The sequence below is a fragment of the Carassius auratus genome, chromosome 28, assembly GCF_003368295.1.
Source record: "Carassius auratus strain Wakin chromosome 28, ASM336829v1, whole genome shotgun sequence".
In the NCBI taxonomy this organism is placed as follows: Eukaryota; Metazoa; Chordata; class Actinopteri; order Cypriniformes; family Cyprinidae; genus Carassius; species Carassius auratus.
Window position 1 is genome coordinate 9124890 of NC_039270.1, and position 18667 is coordinate 9143556.

The 18667-nt window shown below is 36.8% G+C and overlaps 2 protein-coding genes across 3 annotated transcripts in view; both read right to left on the reverse strand.

Moving 5' to 3' along the window:
- Positions 1–675: 675 nt before the first annotated feature.
- Positions 676–6399, reverse strand: LOC113046713 (uncharacterized). Its single transcript, XM_026207636.1, has 8 exons — positions 6348–6399; positions 4895–4991; positions 4443–4566; positions 3837–3993; positions 3550–3606; positions 3267–3409; positions 2649–2814; positions 676–1152 (listed from the first exon to the last, which is right to left on the reverse strand). The coding sequence occupies exons 4-8, from the start codon at positions 3972–3974 to the stop codon at positions 994–996; spliced, it is 663 nt and encodes a 220-aa protein (XP_026063421.1). The 5' UTR covers positions 3975–3993; positions 4443–4566; positions 4895–4991; positions 6348–6399; the 3' UTR covers positions 676–993.
- A 4688-nt stretch (positions 6400–11087) lies between these two features.
- The window catches only part of igf2bp1 (insulin-like growth factor 2 mRNA binding protein 1), a 37909-nt gene continuing 30329 nt past the window's right edge, over positions 11088–18667 (reverse strand). The window contains exons 8-15 of one of the 2 annotated variants that reach the window (XM_026207638.1): positions 17517–17639; positions 17287–17422; positions 17067–17183; positions 16802–16918; positions 15898–15972; positions 15682–15813; positions 14667–14780; positions 11088–14085 (exon numbers count right to left, since the gene is read on the reverse strand). In XM_026207638.1, coding sequence (XP_026063423.1) covers positions 13930–14085; positions 14667–14780; positions 15682–15813; positions 15898–15972; positions 16802–16918; positions 17067–17183; positions 17287–17422; positions 17517–17639 — 970 coding nt within the window. In that variant the 3' untranslated portion in view covers positions 11088–13929. Of the gene's footprint in view, positions 14086–14666; positions 14781–15681; positions 15814–15897; positions 15973–16801; positions 16919–17066; positions 17190–17286; positions 17423–17516; positions 17640–18667 lie in introns of both variants that reach the window. The other variant, XM_026207637.1, reaches the window with a different exon arrangement.

Sequence of the window (18667 nt, forward strand, 5' to 3'; positions counted from 1 at the left end):
GCAGGGATCATGTAGAGAGCAATAAAAACTAAGCAACAAAAAAGACTACATGGCTAAGGCAACATTTCACAGGTTAAATAATTTTAAACAAAAAAAATTATGGCGTATGGTGCCTTTGGGTTGATGAACCTTATTAACCTTTTTCTTTATCAGCAACTTGTGTTGAATCTGACCTTTACAGTCATAAAGAAATGATACTGAGATTTATGAAAAATGTATGCATATTCTTTCAGGAAATGTACCTGGAGTGCAGAGCCTGATTCTCAGACAGCATCTCTCCTTGACTTATGTACCGCTCCAGGACCTCCACAAGGGCGGCGCTCACTTGCCTTAGACATCCATTCACTGCCTCCTCCACAAGACCAGCAGTTCCCTTAAACACCTGAAACACAGGGAAAAGAGATATCTACAATAATGTAGTAAAGGAAAGTGAGAACCAGACAAGGCTAAAAATACATATACTTCTAGAGGAATATTACCACTCACAAAAACAAGAATATTTAGTTGTATTATTATATGCACACTACCATTCAAAAGTTTTTAAAATATCACATAGTAATAATTGTTCAAATTGATAAATGTCTTTCTTGATTGTTGATTAAATTAAATACAAAATATTTTTTCATAATAAAGTTGAAGTTAAAGTTGAAGTTATGTAGCATGAATAGTGCTTTGTTTATTTGAGTTCTTATCCTATTTAATTCAGCATTACAAATTATAGTCTCATCATATTGAGAGCATGTGTACATGTACAAAATAAAATTTACAATTTTATCATTAATGGCACTTTCCACTACACAGTACCAGCTCGCCTCGACTCGACCCACCTCTGTTTGGTTTTCCACTGTGTAAAAGTTGTACCTGCTTCCAGGTACTTTCTTTCGTATCACCTCCGGCGAGGTTCTGAGAGAGCTGCGGCGATACTAAAATGTGACGTGACACCAAAGCAGACTGCTGATTGGTCAGAGAGAATCGTCACTATTCACTGCATCATCATTGCACGCGCCAGATGGAGTAAACTCTCCTGGTATTGCAGCAGTGTTTCGTTTTGCTGGCCTCGGCCTCTCCTGAAACAACGTTTGTCTTCTTGCTGTGAGAAACGGGCACATCCCGAGGATCAAAGACAGCATACACTCGATTTCCTCCATTGTCCTGTGTGTGTGGGCATAGACAGTAAAAGAAATGGACACAGCAACCCCATTGGATTCAACGGAGACAAGTGAAGTCAATTAGAAGCACACACTTCCTGGGGGTTAAGCGTACTGCGCAGACTCAAACTGAGCTTGATGATGTAAATGTCACGTGAGCAACCTGTCTGACAATTGTCTTCTAACCGCTGTGTCAAGAGAAATCTGAATCATCCACCGAATCTTGCAGACGTTGAATAATTTTGTCCCATGTCCTTTATAGACTTGTCCCTTGACTTTATGCCTCCACGTCCCCCCGATAGCCTCATAGAAACTGAAAGATTGCCTGCGAGCTTCTCCTCCTGTCCATATGGTAATTCATCTAACAGAGTCACTGGTTATGACGCAATTGTTAGCCTCTTTTTTTTTTTTTTTTACAAAAACTGCTTCTACGGGACCATAATATTAGATACTAGGTAATGAAGCCTTTTATACATTTTCGTGTTTCTTTAGAAATAATGAATGGACAAATGGAGTCTTTAAACGCCTCAGATGTAAAGTTATTCACTGTAAAAGTGACGCCAAAATGAATGGGAGTCAATGGGATGCTAACAGCAGGTGGTCCGCCAGCCAATGGAGGCGCCCAGGGATGCTTCAATAAAATATGAAACCCTGCCCCCGTGTGCGGGTAGCGGGTGTGTGTTGCGTTGAAGAATACATCACGGCAGTTTCCTGTGGCAACAGTGTTGCCAGATTGGAAATGTCCAAGTATCGTACCAGAAGTTCAAAATTATCATGTTTGGAAGAAAATTATCATAAACGAGTCAAAAGAGTTATTTATCTATTCTAAACCAACTACATTTTGACAGGACCTGCAAATTACCACCAGGAGTATGTTTGGACGGAAGCAGTGAGACAAAAATACTATCCCATTATTTTCAGTGACTGTTTACATCGCGACGCATATTAAAATGATTTTTCCAGTGTAGAAAAATCATATAATTATTATTTTGATTAGATAATCATGCAGTGTTCTAAAACAGAAGAAATTAAAGTGTGAGAGTACACATACGGTCTCCATAACCTATGTATGTAATTTTAATGTTATGAATGCTGAATTAAATGGTAATACTTAACAGTTAGAGTCAATTTGTAATATTAATGAAAGCTGTAGACGTATTGATCCTAGTGTGTTCATTTCAACATGTACTATTACTAATAGGCTACATTTTAATTTTTTTTTAAGTTTCTTTATTTAACATAAGTAAACTATGAAATAAGTTTACTGGTCAAGATAATAATTTATATAAATATGTTTATTCATTTACAATGTGTGGTTCAGTTCTGCTGCGGGTTTTTTAAAAATAGTAAAGCACTGTTTTAGTTTCCGTTTAGTACCTATTTTAAAAACTGTGGGTTGATTAATGGATATCAGCTAGTGTGGTCCATCCTAGCTATCAGAATCTGTAAAATCTGTCGACCTCTAATCTCTACAGGGAAATATATGCTGAGACACAGTACCTGAAGACGAAATTCATCACTGGTTGTCATGGTGATGGAGACACACAGGGGCTCAAGTGATCTTTGAGCAGCACAAGGCAAGAGCTCAAGGCACAGCTCAGAGGAACTGACTGACAGCAGCCTGTACGCCATGTTTCTGTGAGTCACGCTGACCAAGGTCTGCAGCCTGAGAGTCAGAGAAAACAAGAGGAGTTTATGCTGTTTAAATCTGTTCGCAGCAAAAACTTATACATATTAAATCTTCAGTGTAATCAGTCACAGCAACAACACAGTGTGTTCAATAAATTGTATTGTTGTTGCGGATGCGAAAAAAAAAAAACCTCTCTAAAACATCAAAATGATGTGATGTGAATTATTTAAAGAGTGCAAGCCAATGTAAAAACAAATGTAGCCTGTTCCTCGTTTTAATCCACGTTTAGTCAGTATGGCTTCTAAACTGACTAAAATCTATTTCTCCAGGCTTTGGTGCCACATGATCCTTCAGAAATCATCGTGAAACGTTGATTAGCTGTTCATGAAAAATGTTCTATTATTCGTATTATCGTATTCGCTGTGCTGCTTAATATTTTTGAGGAAATGTAATTTTTTGATAAATAAGTCTTGTATTTACAGACTCACCCATCTCTTAAGATTGTCCAGTCACTAATTCGAGCCTGCTGCTTTTCAACCTCATCCTTGAGCTTAGAAAACTGCACATCACAAGCACTGATTGAGTTTTGGGCGGCCTGGATGAAATCTTCCATCTGAAAGCTGATTTGTTTCTGTGTGAGAGAGAAAGGAGTAAGAATGCCACCAATTTGATTCAACCCGACTGTCCCACAGCTGTTCTCGGTGAAGAAAAGAAGACATTTTTGGAGCTAACTAGCCAGACCAGTAAGTCTAAAGTGAGCGGATGTCTTACCTCAGCTCTCTGATTTCGTTTATCTGTGTTTCTCTCCTTCTCTTTGCACTCCTCCTTCTGAACAAGAATAAGATTCGATTTAATGTCCAATAAAACAGTAAGAATATTCAAGTGTGAAGCTAGCTCCATGTTTGGTTTTATAAAACTGCTTCATAAAAGTAGCCATTGTTTGAAATCATAAGAGTATAATAACCTGAAATAACAGCTTTTTATCAAATGCCTCCAAAACATAAATAGTATGTGTTTGCTAAATCAGATGAAAAGCCATATTTTTCTGAATGTCTTACCTTTATCTGCAGAGCAAACAGTAGAGTCTCCAGTGTCCCCCTTGCCCCTGAAGCTCTTCCATGCGATCCTGGAGAGTGCTGATCATCTGCTCCACCTCCTGAACTCTCTCCTGATATACGGCTTTTAAAGACTTCCATGCAGAACGAGCTCCATTACCTGTGTGCCAACACACACCAAACACTGCATCATTTCACCATTTAGCCAATGTAACAATGAACGGTCAATATATATTGTTTGTTTGTTTGTTTATTAAGTTTTTACGCCATGTTAGCATCATGGCTATTTACATGGCAAAAAGGTTCAGTATCATCCATAAGATTTACATTATATAAAATATTTCAACGTAACATAAGATAGAAAATCTAAAATACATTTAGGTGGTACATTTTCAAATATTCCATGCAATCATGTTTCTGAATAAAAGCGTTTTCTAGGAGCATCATAAAAATTACAATTCAACAAAATATGCTTGATAGTCTATGGAACTTTACATGAAAGTCATAAAGGAGGAACTTCACGATCAATATATATATATATATATATATATATATATTTTTTTTTTATTTTTTTTTTTTTTTTTTTTAAACACGGCATGTGTGTGTTACCTGGGTTTTGGGGACAAGGCTTATTGAGCAGCTGATCCACTGACTCCAGACCTGTCAGGAGCTGGATCATGTCGACCAGCTGACACAGCTGCCTGAATACATGCTTCTGTTTTCTCCTGCAGTCCTACACAAACAAACATCATTAAAGGGCATCAATATGCCTTTAATGTATACATCTGTTTAATGTAAAACACTTTAAAACACCATAGTACTATGGTTATTGTTGCCACAATAAAACCATGGCAATTGGGTATTAACCACCAGTGTTATCAAAAGTAATACTATTTTAAAAGTAAATAAAATAAATGAAAAACTATGTCAGAGAAGATTCTAAATGGTTCTAGCATCATTTGAGGGAAATCCTCAAATTTATTGTTGAATAATAAAGCATTTTTGAAAGTTAGTTATTGGCATAAACTGAAGCTTAGCACAAAAAAAACCCACAAACTTACCATCAGATAAGGAGCCATCATTTCTCCCTCTCCTGTTTCCTGCAGCTCGGTGGTGTTGCATGATTTCAGAAAGGAAGGGTCAGTCCTTTCCAGAAGACTGAAATCAGAGAAAACGGTTTAGTGGTTATTTATTCAATCGTACTTGTCCATATTTTTCTATAGCTGGGCTAAGCCTCTGGAACAAGCTACCTGCTGATATACGTACAATCACTGACCTGGGCCTCTTTAAGGCTAAGCTTAAGACTTATTTATTTAGACTGGCTTTTAATTGATATCAGTTGTTGTGGCATTTTGTTTTTTCTTTGTGGCATTATATATTTTGTATATATATATAATATATATATATATATATATATATATTTTTTTTTTTTTTTTATATATATTTTGTATTGTTGTCTTTATGTGTGTGTATATATATATATATATATATATATATATATATATATATATATATATATAATTTTTTTTTCTCCTGGAAAGCACTTTGGTTCACTTTGAGTGTTGTAAAGGGCTGTACAAATAAAGGTTGATTGATTGATTGATATTTCATGTGCTTAAAAACAAGGACCATAGCTAAACATATTAGAGACTTTCAGTATGTTGGGTCATTTTATTTAATACTTTGATGTAAATCAATAAGTTGATTACAAAGGAAAGATATATTTTAATATATTTTAAAAACAAATATATTAAAAATAAATACAAAAACGTGCTTGTTTATAGAATATCCAACTGCAGTTTATTTTGGGTGTTCACACTCACCTGCACACCAGTATTTGTATTAAAATCTACAAAATATGAGGATGAAATCAAAGATAAATGTCTTTAATCATGGTTATTTCATTAAAATGCCCTAGTGAAAACACATCGGTGGAGTATTTCAAATTGGTCACACTTTACTTTAAGGTCCAGTTCTCACTATTAACAAACCATTAGTTATGACTATTGTCTCAATAAATTGCTTATTTGCTGCATATTAATAGTTTATAAGGTAGTTGTTAAGTTTAGGGTATTAGGTAGGATTATGGATGTCATGCATTATATGTACTTTATAAGCACTAATAAACAACCAATATGTTAATAATAGACATGCTAATAAGCAACTAGTTATTAGTATGAATTGGACACTATACTAAAGTGTTACCTTCAAATTAAGTCGTAGCATGTTGAATGTGTTAGCACGCTGCCACAAATAGGAAGATGAAAGTCATACAGAGTTAAGAGAACGGGTGTTTTGGGTGTAACACCAATCCCTAATGATTTAAAGATCCATCAGAGGGTTAATGTAAAGACGGTGGTGACTGAACACTGAGTGGCCGTCTTTTTAACAGTAACTGTATTGATGGTAGTTTAGCGAAAACTACCGTTACAACCGTTACAATCAATTCAAAAAGTGTATTAATTCCGTATATGTCTTTATAATTTGATAGCCAATACCTCTGCCAATACTCACGCTTCAGTTCTCTCCGTCGCCATTTGTGTTTTGAAACTTACCGCCTAACGCTTATTTGTTCGAGTAGGGGGCGTGGTTTGCGCTCAACTGGTTTGGGAAAAAAAATCACGCATTTGTCAGGGTCAGACTCAGAGCTCGCACGCCTACGTCACAGATGTGCACCAATCATCGGTCTATGTATGAACCTTTAGATGTAAATTTACAGCTAAACAACCACACATTAGTGTATTTAAAATATACATGACATAAATAATTTTAATTTGTGAACTATTTATACATAGTAGGCTACTAAATTCATATTTTAAATGATTAATATATAGTTTTTGCGTTGTGAGTTATTTTATTGTATACTTTTACAGGAAATACATTTTTTAATGCTTACTTCAATGTTTACATCAAAAGCGTTCTCGTTTAATTTAAAGAGCAAAGTTGGCAGTCATTCAATAGCCTACGATTAACAGAATGAATCAAATGCACATACTTGTCGTGCACAAAAAAAACCCCGAAACAACAGTAAAAAGAAGTTAGTCTGCAATCCAAACAAATAAAAGCAACATAAATACAATACAAATAATAATAATAGCCTACTTGTTTATCATTCCTGGTGATGACTTTCAATAGCTATTTTTTATTAGTCTAATCTTCTTCCACGATTGAACAGAGAAGGAAAATTTCGTTGATTCCTTAAATTAAATTTTTGTTTTTTTTTATCGTTTTCTAACGTCAATGCTTCTCGTTTTTCACGTTATAGGGGAGACCAGGCTGATCATAGGAACCGTCGACAGATATAGTTTTTTTGCTACATTGATACAACAACAATGTGACACACAAAACAATACTTCAACTTAGATATTAAAATGCAATCAAAATGTCAGATTAATGATTTAACATTTAAATAATCTATTAATTTATGAGGTCATTTAAAATTATTCAATAAAAGTCACAACTTTCTCTGACCTGTATCATTATCTTGAGAACACTGGCCTCCCTTTTCTTTTTAAATATGCCTTCGTTGTAGTTCCACTGTTAAAATCTTTAAGAGGTGTATCTTAAACCAAAACCCCAAACTCTTTTTTTTAAAACACATATGTGCAACTGGACTTTTGACTCAAAGCCTTGTATACAGTTTACATTTACAATATCTGCATTCAAATCATATTGAATATCTAGTGATTAAATTAAATGAAGAACAGTCAAGATAACATATGGCACACTGTAAATATAAAGCCTTTTAAATTAGGTAGAAAATCCAAACTAGATGTGCCTAAGCAGAGACAAACACAAGACGACACCGGTTTACTCATCTTTTATTGTCACATTCATATCTATGCTCTGTATTCTTTACAAGGAGTTCAAAACAACTGTGGATGAGAATCAATCAAAGTAAATCAGGCAGGCAGAGGCTGAAAGTCCTGGTGATGTCTGTGGCACCTGCTGTAAGAAGGGTGAAGGGATAAAGGTAGTCAGGTAGTCTCCTTCCGCTCTCATCCTCCTAAAATGTGCCCCATTTAATTCAACAGACCTTCACTCTCCTGTTGCATCATTACAGGTGAAATGAAACAATAAAAATGAAAACGATTTCAACATCATGCTGCTCTGTGTGGCCTGAAAAGATACTATTATGTTGCGGTTCACAGAGAAAGAGAGCGGATTCTATTGCAAACATAAGAGATACAATCCTATGTCCTTTTTTAAAAAGCCATCAGAAATATAAATCAAACGAAGAATTTGTAAGTTAAAAATAAAGTCAGTTTAATAATAATGAAAAGGAGAAAAAAAAAGAGATTGGATAGTGAAACATGTTTATCTCCCCTCCCACATTCCCATTTATTCCATTTCCGAATTCATCCAAAACAACTTCAAGCACAACTGAAGAAAAATCATCTTTGGAAGTAAAAGACTCCTATGCACTACAAAGGAGTAAGGAGATGCTGCTACCCAGTTGCTTAAGTCATTTATTATTATAACTATTGATTCATTAAGCTTAACATTTTCAAAATTAACTTTTCGTGTCCTTTTTTTTTTTTAGTTTTATGATCTGTTCTATCTGTTTGTCTTTATTCTAAGAGGTAGATCAACAAAAAAGAAAAGGAAAAAATTTTAAACACATGGTTACATGAGTCGCGCCTTTCGATTCAGGCGGTGAAGTCATAAGATGGGACAACAGGTGGAGGACAGAATGTTAGTAGAAGCTCCGGACAGGTCGTGCCATTTTATTGCTGATTTAAATCTAGTTTCACCAAAGAAGAGAGAAGGTGAAACCATTTTCAAGATCGGCGAGAAAAGGGCTTCTAGACGGGGAGGGTTGTGTTAGGGTCAAGGCTGCATGGCATGGAGGTAGTGTGGTGCCATCGAAGTGGGAAAGGACACAGAGGAAATAGCGCAACAGGCACAGTTGTGAGTTTCATCTACTGAGGTATCATTAGTCACTCTATGAATGCTGGCCTAGTTACGTTTGTGCCATTAGATTCAGAAAAATCGGGGTTTATGGTGCATCCAAGTCCTTCGGAGAAGTCTGTATTTATGAATAGGGAAGCCGTAATTACCACGTCACTTTAGTGGGTGCGAGAGGGCAATGTAGCTTTCTACAAAAAAATGATTTGTTTTTAAACTTCTATAAATCATCTTCACCTCAGTTGTGTTTTTCTTTATGTTTTTATCCAATTTCTAAATGTGCTGCAATAGTAATTGTACAATACTACTTTATTTTGTACATGCGATCTATTGCGGCAGCTATATATTCTTACAAACTAATATAATATATATATATATATATATATATATATATATATATATATATATATATATATATATATATATATATATATATATATATATATATATATATATATATATATATATTCTTATTCAAATACACACCCCCAACTTGAAAATTAAGGGCTTATATCAAAATGTGCCTAAAATGTATTCACCCTCAGGCCATCCAAGATGTAGTTTGTTTCTTTAACTGAACAGATTTGGAGGAATTTAGCATCACTTGCTCACCAATGGATCTCTGCAGTGAATGGGTGCCGTCAGAATGAGAGTTAAAAAGATCACGATAACAAGTCATCCATAAGGTAAAGCAATACAGTAGATAGAGGACTCATATTTGAAGCTATAAACATCTTAATGGTGGATTCTTACAAACACACAGCATTTCACATCACATGCTGTTAACTGACGGACTACTGTGATGTTTGGACTCTAATTCTGACGGCACCCATTCACTACAGAGTATCCACTTGTGAGCAAGTAATGCTAGATTTCTCCAAATCTGTTCAGATGAAGAAAAACGTAAGCATGTTTAGCATGTTAATGTGCGGTCAACTCATAAATACAACCTTTCCGACCATGACTTGAATGCACCATAAGTCACAAAGAGAATTTAAGCTTAACTCTGCACGAACAGATCTTCACAGATTATTTAGCGTTCCTCGTCCCGTGCAAACCATCACACCACACCTCCGTTGCCCGTCCTGCCACCTCGCCCCGAAAGAGTCCCAGATCCAAGCCGGAGTAGTATTCTATCCAAACGTCTACTGAAATGAAGAGCTTAAAATAAATTAAAACTCAAAAGTAAAATGTAACATGCACTTACGCTCTCATCTGCTTGATTAAAACAATCTTATGGCTAAGTCTTGAGGTAGCGTTCCTAGTTATGTGAGGTTTGAGTCGTCATTTGTAGCACCCAAATGTTTTCCGTAAGGAGAGGCCAGAAACTAGCACGGTGAGATACAACAGTGGCATGCAACGTCGATATGATGATCACACCCAACTAAGCTGAACTTCAGCCTGTGGTCTACATGTACATCTATGCACTGCAATGCAACTTTTCCAAGTGGACGCTTAACAGTCCGTGTGACAAACGACAGCCATTCGCTTGACTCGTCACAGAATTGCATAAGTAAACAACATACTATCTCTTTCCCAAAGCTCAAGTATGCTAAACTGTTCTACGGTTTGTTCAAGCCCTCGACCACTGACAATGTGTGGAGGACATCGAAATAAAAAAGAAGAGAAGAAAACACTTCCAAGTGCCAAACAGGAGGCCGCCTCGCAGTACTCAGGGAACCGTGTATCTATATGAGCACTGCATCCGTTCCTGACTGCGAACAGTCTTATTCAGTTCCCTTTTTTCTTGAGTACAAGAACAAAACGCAAAGCGAACCCCAGTTTGGCTCAGGTGTTACATGAAGAATTATTTATGTGTTAGTATTTTAAATGAACTAGTAGCAGTGTAAGAGGTGTCTGTGCATAAAGAATTCATATCGAGGAGAAACCTAGCTAGAATCCAAACTTAATGGAGAAAATTTGAGAAAAAAAAAAAAAAACAGGAAAACGCGACGAATGAGGAAAAATAAAACTTGCAAATAAATTCAATATCAAACGACTGAACTGAACAGAGAAAACGGTCACAAACGAGGCCAGCGTGAGAGAGGGCGTTCAACTCCAGAAATGAAAGGACACGTCTCTTTTGAATCGGATAATAACGCAAAACTAAAATGAGCAGATGAAGGTAGCGATTGGTGAAGGGGATGAAAGGTGAGAACACGAGGGGGAAAAGAGGAAGAGGACTTTTGAAATCTTTACAAAATGTCCACCGAAACCAGGGCATCTCCTTCTCATCGCTTTTACCTTTCACCCGAAGAAGAATAATAATAATAAAAGAGACAAAATAACAAAAAATGCAATTACAATAATATATCTACTATTTCTGTTGTTTTTTTTTTTTGTTTGTTTTTTTGCCTTTTTTTGTCACAACTATGTTAGTTCTTGGAGATCCGCTGTTATGTTAATATTTCTTGCTCACAAATTTTTTTGTCTTTTATTGATGAAACAGTTCACAACCAGATGTCATGTCCAAATAATGCTTGCTGTCAAAAAAATACAAATAAAAAGGTAAAAAGGCTGCTGCAGTCTGAACAGAGTAGAAGTGTGTGAGTGTGTCTTGACAGAAATCTATGGGCTTGAACAGTGTTGTGTCTCCATGAGTCATTGACAAGTTCAACCCTCAAGCAGAAAACAGAAGACTGCCCTCTAGTGTCAAAAAGGGAAGCTAAAAAAAAAAACGATGAACATGCTAGCAAACCCTTCGCCTGAACGGAGCCTGAAAAGGACGTGGTCTGGCAGTGTCCATGCATCTTTAACGGTTAAAAGTCTTTCCATCCATTATCCATTTTGTATTTTATAAAAAAAAAAAAAAAAAAAAAAATACAAACAATTTTTTTATATCCGGAACGGTGAACAAATTATTTACAGGTTTTAATTGGAAAGATGTGAATGTTTTTATTTAATTCTTTCACGTTCTATTTTTTCGGCTTCCGCTTTTCGAAGGTACATTTTATGTTCTCAGTCAGTTTAAAAAAAGAGTATGACCAAGGCCATAGAGTGTTTTTCTATGTTCCTGCCTTTTTAAAACACCCTAACCACTTCCCCAACAAAAAGATTGAACTCAATTAGAAAACACACTCGCGCACACTTGCACAAGACAATGGGGAAGGACGAGTTGAGAATGGTTCACATTCAGTGTCTTGGGGCTGAAGATCGTCGACATGCTGTTGTTGTTTTTTAAGCATGGCGAGTTAAGTCAAGCCCTTTCAAGTAAGTCATCCAATGATGTCAAAATCAATCAGCGCAGCATGACGAAGATCACACCACAGGTGCAAAAACAACGGCACGAGTTAGAAATAAAAGCCATTTTTAGATTCTACCAAACTTGTTCATTATGCACCAGATGGTATGATCTGTCCTACGTCCCATTGAAACGTGATTTCAAGTGCGACTCTCCAAGGACCCCCAGGCTGGCCTAAAGGCTGCGAGAGAGACCACCTAAACAATTCTGAATTTTTCCTGGGGGTCCGTTCTGATCTCAGGTGAGGAAAAACCCCCTCAATTACACTCACGCATTCACTCACACCCAAAAATAAAAGGGAAAAAAATTAAAAATAAGAGTAAAATATTTCTTCCTTAAAAAAATAAAATATTCAAGACTATCAGCTTTTATATAAAAACACCAGCAAGCAAGCAAAAAAAAAAGAAAAAAAAGGAAAAAAGAATGAAAAGAAACAAGAAATTAGGAATACTGAGGTAACAATACCCTGAGGTAGGTTTTTTTTTCTTAATTTCATTTTATCTAATCTGTTCTAGGTTCAGTGAGAAAGGCAAACCTCATCGGCAAATGTCGAACAAAGTGGGCGAGAGAGAGCACAGAAACCTCTTGCGGTCACCTGTTCTTGACCTTTGACCTACAGGCAGACTTGTTCCCTGTCATTTCAAACCTGCCATTCAGGCTGACTGTCCTCACTTGATAAGGTCTCTGCATATTTTACAGCATATTTACTCTCAGGAAAACCACAGAACAATGCATCTGAAGGCCAGGTTTTATGATTGCTTTTTAAAAATCGGTGAATATGTAAATCACACATTCTTCAAAGAGAAAACATTTTAAAAAGATGCCAGGTCACGTTTTCTGAAATTGCGGTACGTTTTTTTTTTTTTTTTTTCATCATCTGCCTGCTCCACTGCAATGAGGGGCCAGGTTAACTCACATATCATATATATATAATATATATAAAATATGCCGTTTGGGTGTGAGCGGCGCTGCAGCGATCGATCCTCGCCGGCGTGGTTTAGGACGGAGCTGATGGGTCTCCGCACATCAAAGCTGAGCCACTGCAATACAACTGCAGAGGTCACCTTTAGCCCACACGCTTACTGAACTCTCGCCGCACGTCCCGCCGGACAAACGGCACGCAGCCTAAAAGGGAAGCCTCTGAAAAACACCGCAACCCTCTTAACCCAGGTACGCGACTGGCGGCGGTTAAACGTGCAGCATCTCAACACAAAGTCATGAAGATTATATTTACAACCTCATTTTTTTTTTCATCTCGTCACCCTCACAGTTTAGCGTGGGGGACTTCAAGAGCTGTGTTAACAACTTTAGCCCCTCCCCTCGTCTCTTATTGGCAGGGAGAAGTCACCTGATTGGTGACCCCGCCCCCCAAAAAATTGCTAAGGTTCCTCTGCTCTCTCTTTCCCATCTCTACCTCACTGCATTTCATTAATAATACCTCTGAATAAACATTTCTATACATATATCTCTATCTTTAAAAAAAAACACAGTTTAAAATTTTGAAGTGACTGCTGATGGCTGAGGGTCCCGAGGAGCTCGAACACACTTTTGAGGGACCTTCATTACGCCCCATTCCTAATAAGCAGCTATGTAAAAAGCTCTCACCAGAGGGCGCTCCGCTCTGACGGACCTCCTCGCCATCCTCAGTCACTCCATCTGGCCTGGCATCTGGTCTCTGTTTTCTAGTTATCTCTCTTCAAAAAAAAAAAAAAAAAAAAAAAAAAAAAACTTTTTTTTTTTTGTAATTCTTGTTCGTTTTCACTCAATTATCTTCCTCGCCCTCTCTCGGGCAGGTTTTTTTTTTTTTGTCTTTTCCTCTCTTTAATTCGCTCTCATTTCGCTGCTCATTTCTCCCTGTCTACCGCTGGGTCTGTGTGTCACTCTCTCTCTCTCTCAGTCAGTCCTCTCGTTTGTCTGTCCCTCTGACTGGCCAGCGGCCCCGGGCTCTCACTTCCTCCTGGGTTCTTGTGCCAGTCCCTGAGGGGTCCCCAGCTCAGACATGCCCTCCGGATGGGACACCTGTGGACCTCCTGTACCTCCTGTACCTCCTTTCTGCTGCTGCTTGACTTGTGTCAAAATGTCCCTGATCTTCCTCTGTGCCAACTAGAGAGAAGACAACAAACAGCATTTAAGTGAAAGTGAAGTGACGTATGGCCGTGTTTGGTGATCCATACTTGGAATCTGTGCTCTGCATTTAACCCATCCAAGTAGGTGCCTTGCTCAAGGGTCTCACCTCAGTCATGGTATTGAAGGTGAAGAGAGCACCTATCTAAGCCAGGTATATTTGTGACCCCGGACCACAAAACCAGTCATAAGTAGCAACAGCCAAAAATACATTGTATGGGTCAAAATTATTGATTTGTTTTTATTCCAAAAATCATTAGGATATTAAGTAAAGATCAAGTTCCATGAAGATATTGAGTACATTTCCTATCGTAAATATATCAAAACTTAATTTTTGATTAGTAATATGCATTGCCGAGAACTTCCTTTGGACAACTTCAAAGTCGGTTTTCTGAATAATTAGATTTTTTTGCACCCTCAGATTCCAGATTTTTATGCAACATATTTATTCAGCTTTCAGATGATGTACAAGTCTCAGTTTCAAAAAATGGACTCTTATGACTGATTTTGCGGTCCAGGGTCACGTTTGTGCAGGGAATGCAGAAAGATTAGCGACTGACCTGACTTGCGTAGAAGTGGCCGATGATTTTGACGATGACCTGGTCGTTTTCATCGGGGGTCTGCTCTCGGGGAACCACTACTTCAGCAGCGGTGAGGTTCTGCAGTTCATTCACCTGTGAGGGGTCGTTTCAGCACACAGGATTATTCATATGAAAGGAAATTAAAGGAAATCAGCTTGATTTTATTAGAGTTTGACCACAACATATTAAGAGTTCTTTTTAAAGAAATTAAAATTCAGTTTTGGCAAAGATACATTTGTGACAGGGTGACAGAGTTTTTTATGTTTCAAGGCACTTTTCCATTCTACTCTATTGTAAGGATCTTTTATCAAATCCACAGGACTCTTAGTTTCACTCATTTTACCGACTACAAACTTTTGAGCAATATTAGCCGTACAGATCAATAGTAGTTTAACTTATACACTATTTTAGTTTCAGTTTTTTATAAGATTAGGCTTTTTTACACTCTCCATTTTCAATTTAATCTTAGTTAATGTTTTAATACTGTAATTCTGTTGTGTGTGTTTTTTAATTCAAGGATTTTTTTTTTCAATGTCTCTTACTTTTTATTTATTAGTTTTAGCTTTAAACTTAACGAAAAAGAGAAATGTTGACATTACAACTAGCTCAAATCAAATAAATCTTAAAAAAAAAAAGATTTTATATTATTTCAGTTAACAGATATTTTACCTCAAGTACCATTTTTAATGGCTTTCATTTAATAATCACCCATATTAACATTTCACCGTAGATGACTAGAAAAGATAACTTCAATTAATCCATACTAAAATGAACTGAAATGTACTATTTGCTGCTTTAAATATTAGGGAGAAAAAAATTATATAATAAAATGTATATTATTCTATACATTGGGTTGACACCGTAATAAAACATTTGAAATCCATAAAAACCTTTCTCTGTGATCATCTCTTTTTAATTTTACTAGATAACATCAGAGAAACTCTTTGTTGTCATTTATTATTTTTCAGCCATACGTTAATGATGTTCGACGTACCGTTTTCCCGCCCTTTCCGATGACCCTTCCTGCTGCTGCAGCTGCTACTTTGATGTGCGTCTCCAACTTCACTTCCTCTTTGGGGCCAAAGAAGTTCTCCTCCTTCAGCTTACCGTATATTCTGCCTTGAGCCTAAAACACACAGCGCTTCTTAAGTGACTTGGGTCCTCCTGACAGCAAATATTGTTTTGAAATTAGTTTGCAAAATATGCAAACCTTGAACTGGGCCTCAGGTGGTCCTGTAACAATGACCATTCGCATTTTCGAGTCTGGAGCCTCTGCTGGTGCAATCTGAGGAAAGACGCATTTGAGAGCTGAAGTCATCGTGACATAGCCATGCACTCCAGGAAGAGAGAACATGAACCTCAATATTTTAAATGACATACGAACACAATATTTGATCTGAGATGACCTGTGTGATCATGTTAACAATAATGTCACCCAAAGATAAAATATTTATATCATGTACTCACCTTCACGTTGTCCTAAACCTGTAAGATTAACCTTTATCCATGGAATATATATATATATATATATATATATATATATATATATATATATATATATATAAATTATTTTTTATTAATACTTGTATGCAGCATTGATCAAACTGATCAAAAGTGACAGTACAGACATTTATTTATAATTCAAAAAGCCTTGAAAAATATTAAACAATTAATACTTGAGGTATTTTTTAGCCTAATCTCTCACGCCTCACACACAATTATTATTCATCTTTCTTCCCCATAACCAGTATTGTCTGCTTTTTCATTAAAAACAACCAATGATGGTGACTATCTGTTAGATTGGTTTTGTTTGTTGGGCAATTATATGCAAGATGTAAGATTTAAATATAACTGAAGAAAATCTAATAAATAAAGTCAACCAAAATTAGAATTAAATGATTTCTGAAGGAGCATGTGACTATAAAGAGTGTAAAATGATGTGGAAAATTCAGCTTTTTAATCCGTTTACAAATTGAAAACACTGCAACAGGTTTGGGGAAGAATTAAGCATGAGTAAACAAAAGAAGTCATTTTTTAGGTGAAATATAATGCTTTTGTTTTTTAAGCATTGTAAACCAAAGAGATTACCCACAATGCATTTTTATAAAGGCTACCTTAATAGAAGCTCCAGCAAAGCGGCTTAGCTGCTTGATATGCTGTCCTTTCTTGCCAATAAGGGCTCCTACGGCTTGGGCTGGGATGTACACGTGGACGGTCTCCTGTTCGGAGGCCTGTGGGGGGAGACACAAAAATGAAAAACCTCTTAGACCGCCACAAAAGAGAACTGCGTTAACCGACCATAACTGGCTAAAGATGCCACAGAGGCCTAGTTCATGTGACATCGGTATCTATGATTTTTTTGGTCAAAATTGGTCATACCCCCATAGGGCCATAGGGGGGTCCAGGCATGGAGTTTCCGAGGGCAGGAGGAGGCATGGCAGAGGATGACGGGAAGAGGCCGATTGCTCCCAGGTTTAGTCCAGGGATCAGGTGAGTCTGTTGCTGGATGAAGGCGGAATAGATTTTCAGATTAGGATTCAAATTCATACCTATTAGCCAAATAAATCCCGACACATTTGTCTCTCAGACACGAACTCACATTCATGGCAGCAACGTCGTTGTCATACGCCTCCCGCACTTTCTTCATGATTTCCTGTTCTGCCAGACAGCACGCTTCGATCGAGCCCTTCACTGTGATCGTCCTCTCTGGGTTATAAAGGGTCAGATCCTGCAGTCTGCATTCAGAGACATTGAGAAGCAAACCGTGTTAAGAACAGTCAGTAGAAGATTCAGCCACTGGTTGTGTGATTGTGTCCTTTCAGTGCTTACGGTGAAATTGTGATCTTGGTATCGGTGTCTTGTTCCACTTTCTTCAGGTTGCGTCCCTCTTTGCCAATCAAACGGCCAACAAAGTTGTTGTGAGCAAGAACCTTCAGAGGCACCTCATCGGCACTACCAGAAATGTACAGTATTTGTTAATACTGATCTGAGAACAGACATGACCCAATAAATTAAATGCAATTACAACAGTAAATGGAATTGTCCGTTACAGTGACTGAGAAAAAAAAAACATTTAATTCATACTCCACCCCAAAATGAATTTTTTATAATCTCCAAAATGCTGCTACAGTGATGAGCAGAGAAACAGAGGAGACGAATTGTTGAATAAAGTCATTATTTTTGTTTTCTTCGTGTACGAACAGTATTCTCGTCGCTTCATAACGTTACGGTTGAACCACTGAGGGCAGGTGGACTATTCTGAAGATGCTTTTTATACTTTTCTGGACTTTGACAGTGTAATTTACTTAATAAACCTGACGTTTTTCATCCAAAATATCTTAAATTGTGCTTTTACAGTTCTGGAATGGCACAGGGGCGAGTGATTAATGACAACATTTTCATTTTGGGGTGGAGTACCCCTTTAAATTACAGTTTCTTTGAATGATTACAAAGGGGGTTAACATCTGAATATTTTCACACACACACACACACTAAACTGATTTCTTTCCTAGACTGTGATATCTTTAACTGAAATCTTGTGGTGGCGGTGCTTTACAATGAAGTGATTACAATCTTAATTCAAGTGATGAAGGATTTTGAAAGTCTGACAGTAATGAGTGTTGATGGCTGCTGTAAGGTTAACACTGCCTGCTTCAATTTATAGTTTCAAAACGATTCACTGTTTTAAAACATTCATCAGAAATGTAGAAAAGTTATCAAATGAACTCGGTTACATTAATAAAGCAACTGAAATAGTTCAACTACTCATACCATTTTAAATAAGGTAACTTGTAATCTCCAAAGTAACCTTCCCAACACTGGTCAATTTCGATCATTAATGAATAAAGTACTAATTTATTAAATAAATTAATAAATAACTTGCCAAGCCCAAACTTTTGAACATATAAAGAGGACATTATTACTTTATTACTTATGTATTATAAGAAAACTCAAATTTGTAATAAACGTAAAGGGGTGAC

Coding starts and splice junctions, on each gene's coding strand:
- LOC113046713 (XM_026207636.1), bottom strand. CDS start 3,974: ATGGAAGTCTTTAAAAGCCGTATATCAGGAGAGAGTTCAGGAGGTGGA. Junction 2,815..3,266: donor TGGACAATCTTAAGAGATGG/GTGAGTCTGTAA, acceptor TCTGACTCTCAG/GCTGCAGACCTTGGTCAGCG. Junction 1,153..2,648: donor GTGATGAATTTCGTCTTCAG/GTACTGTGTCTC, acceptor CCACACACACAG/GACAATGGAGGAAATCGAGT.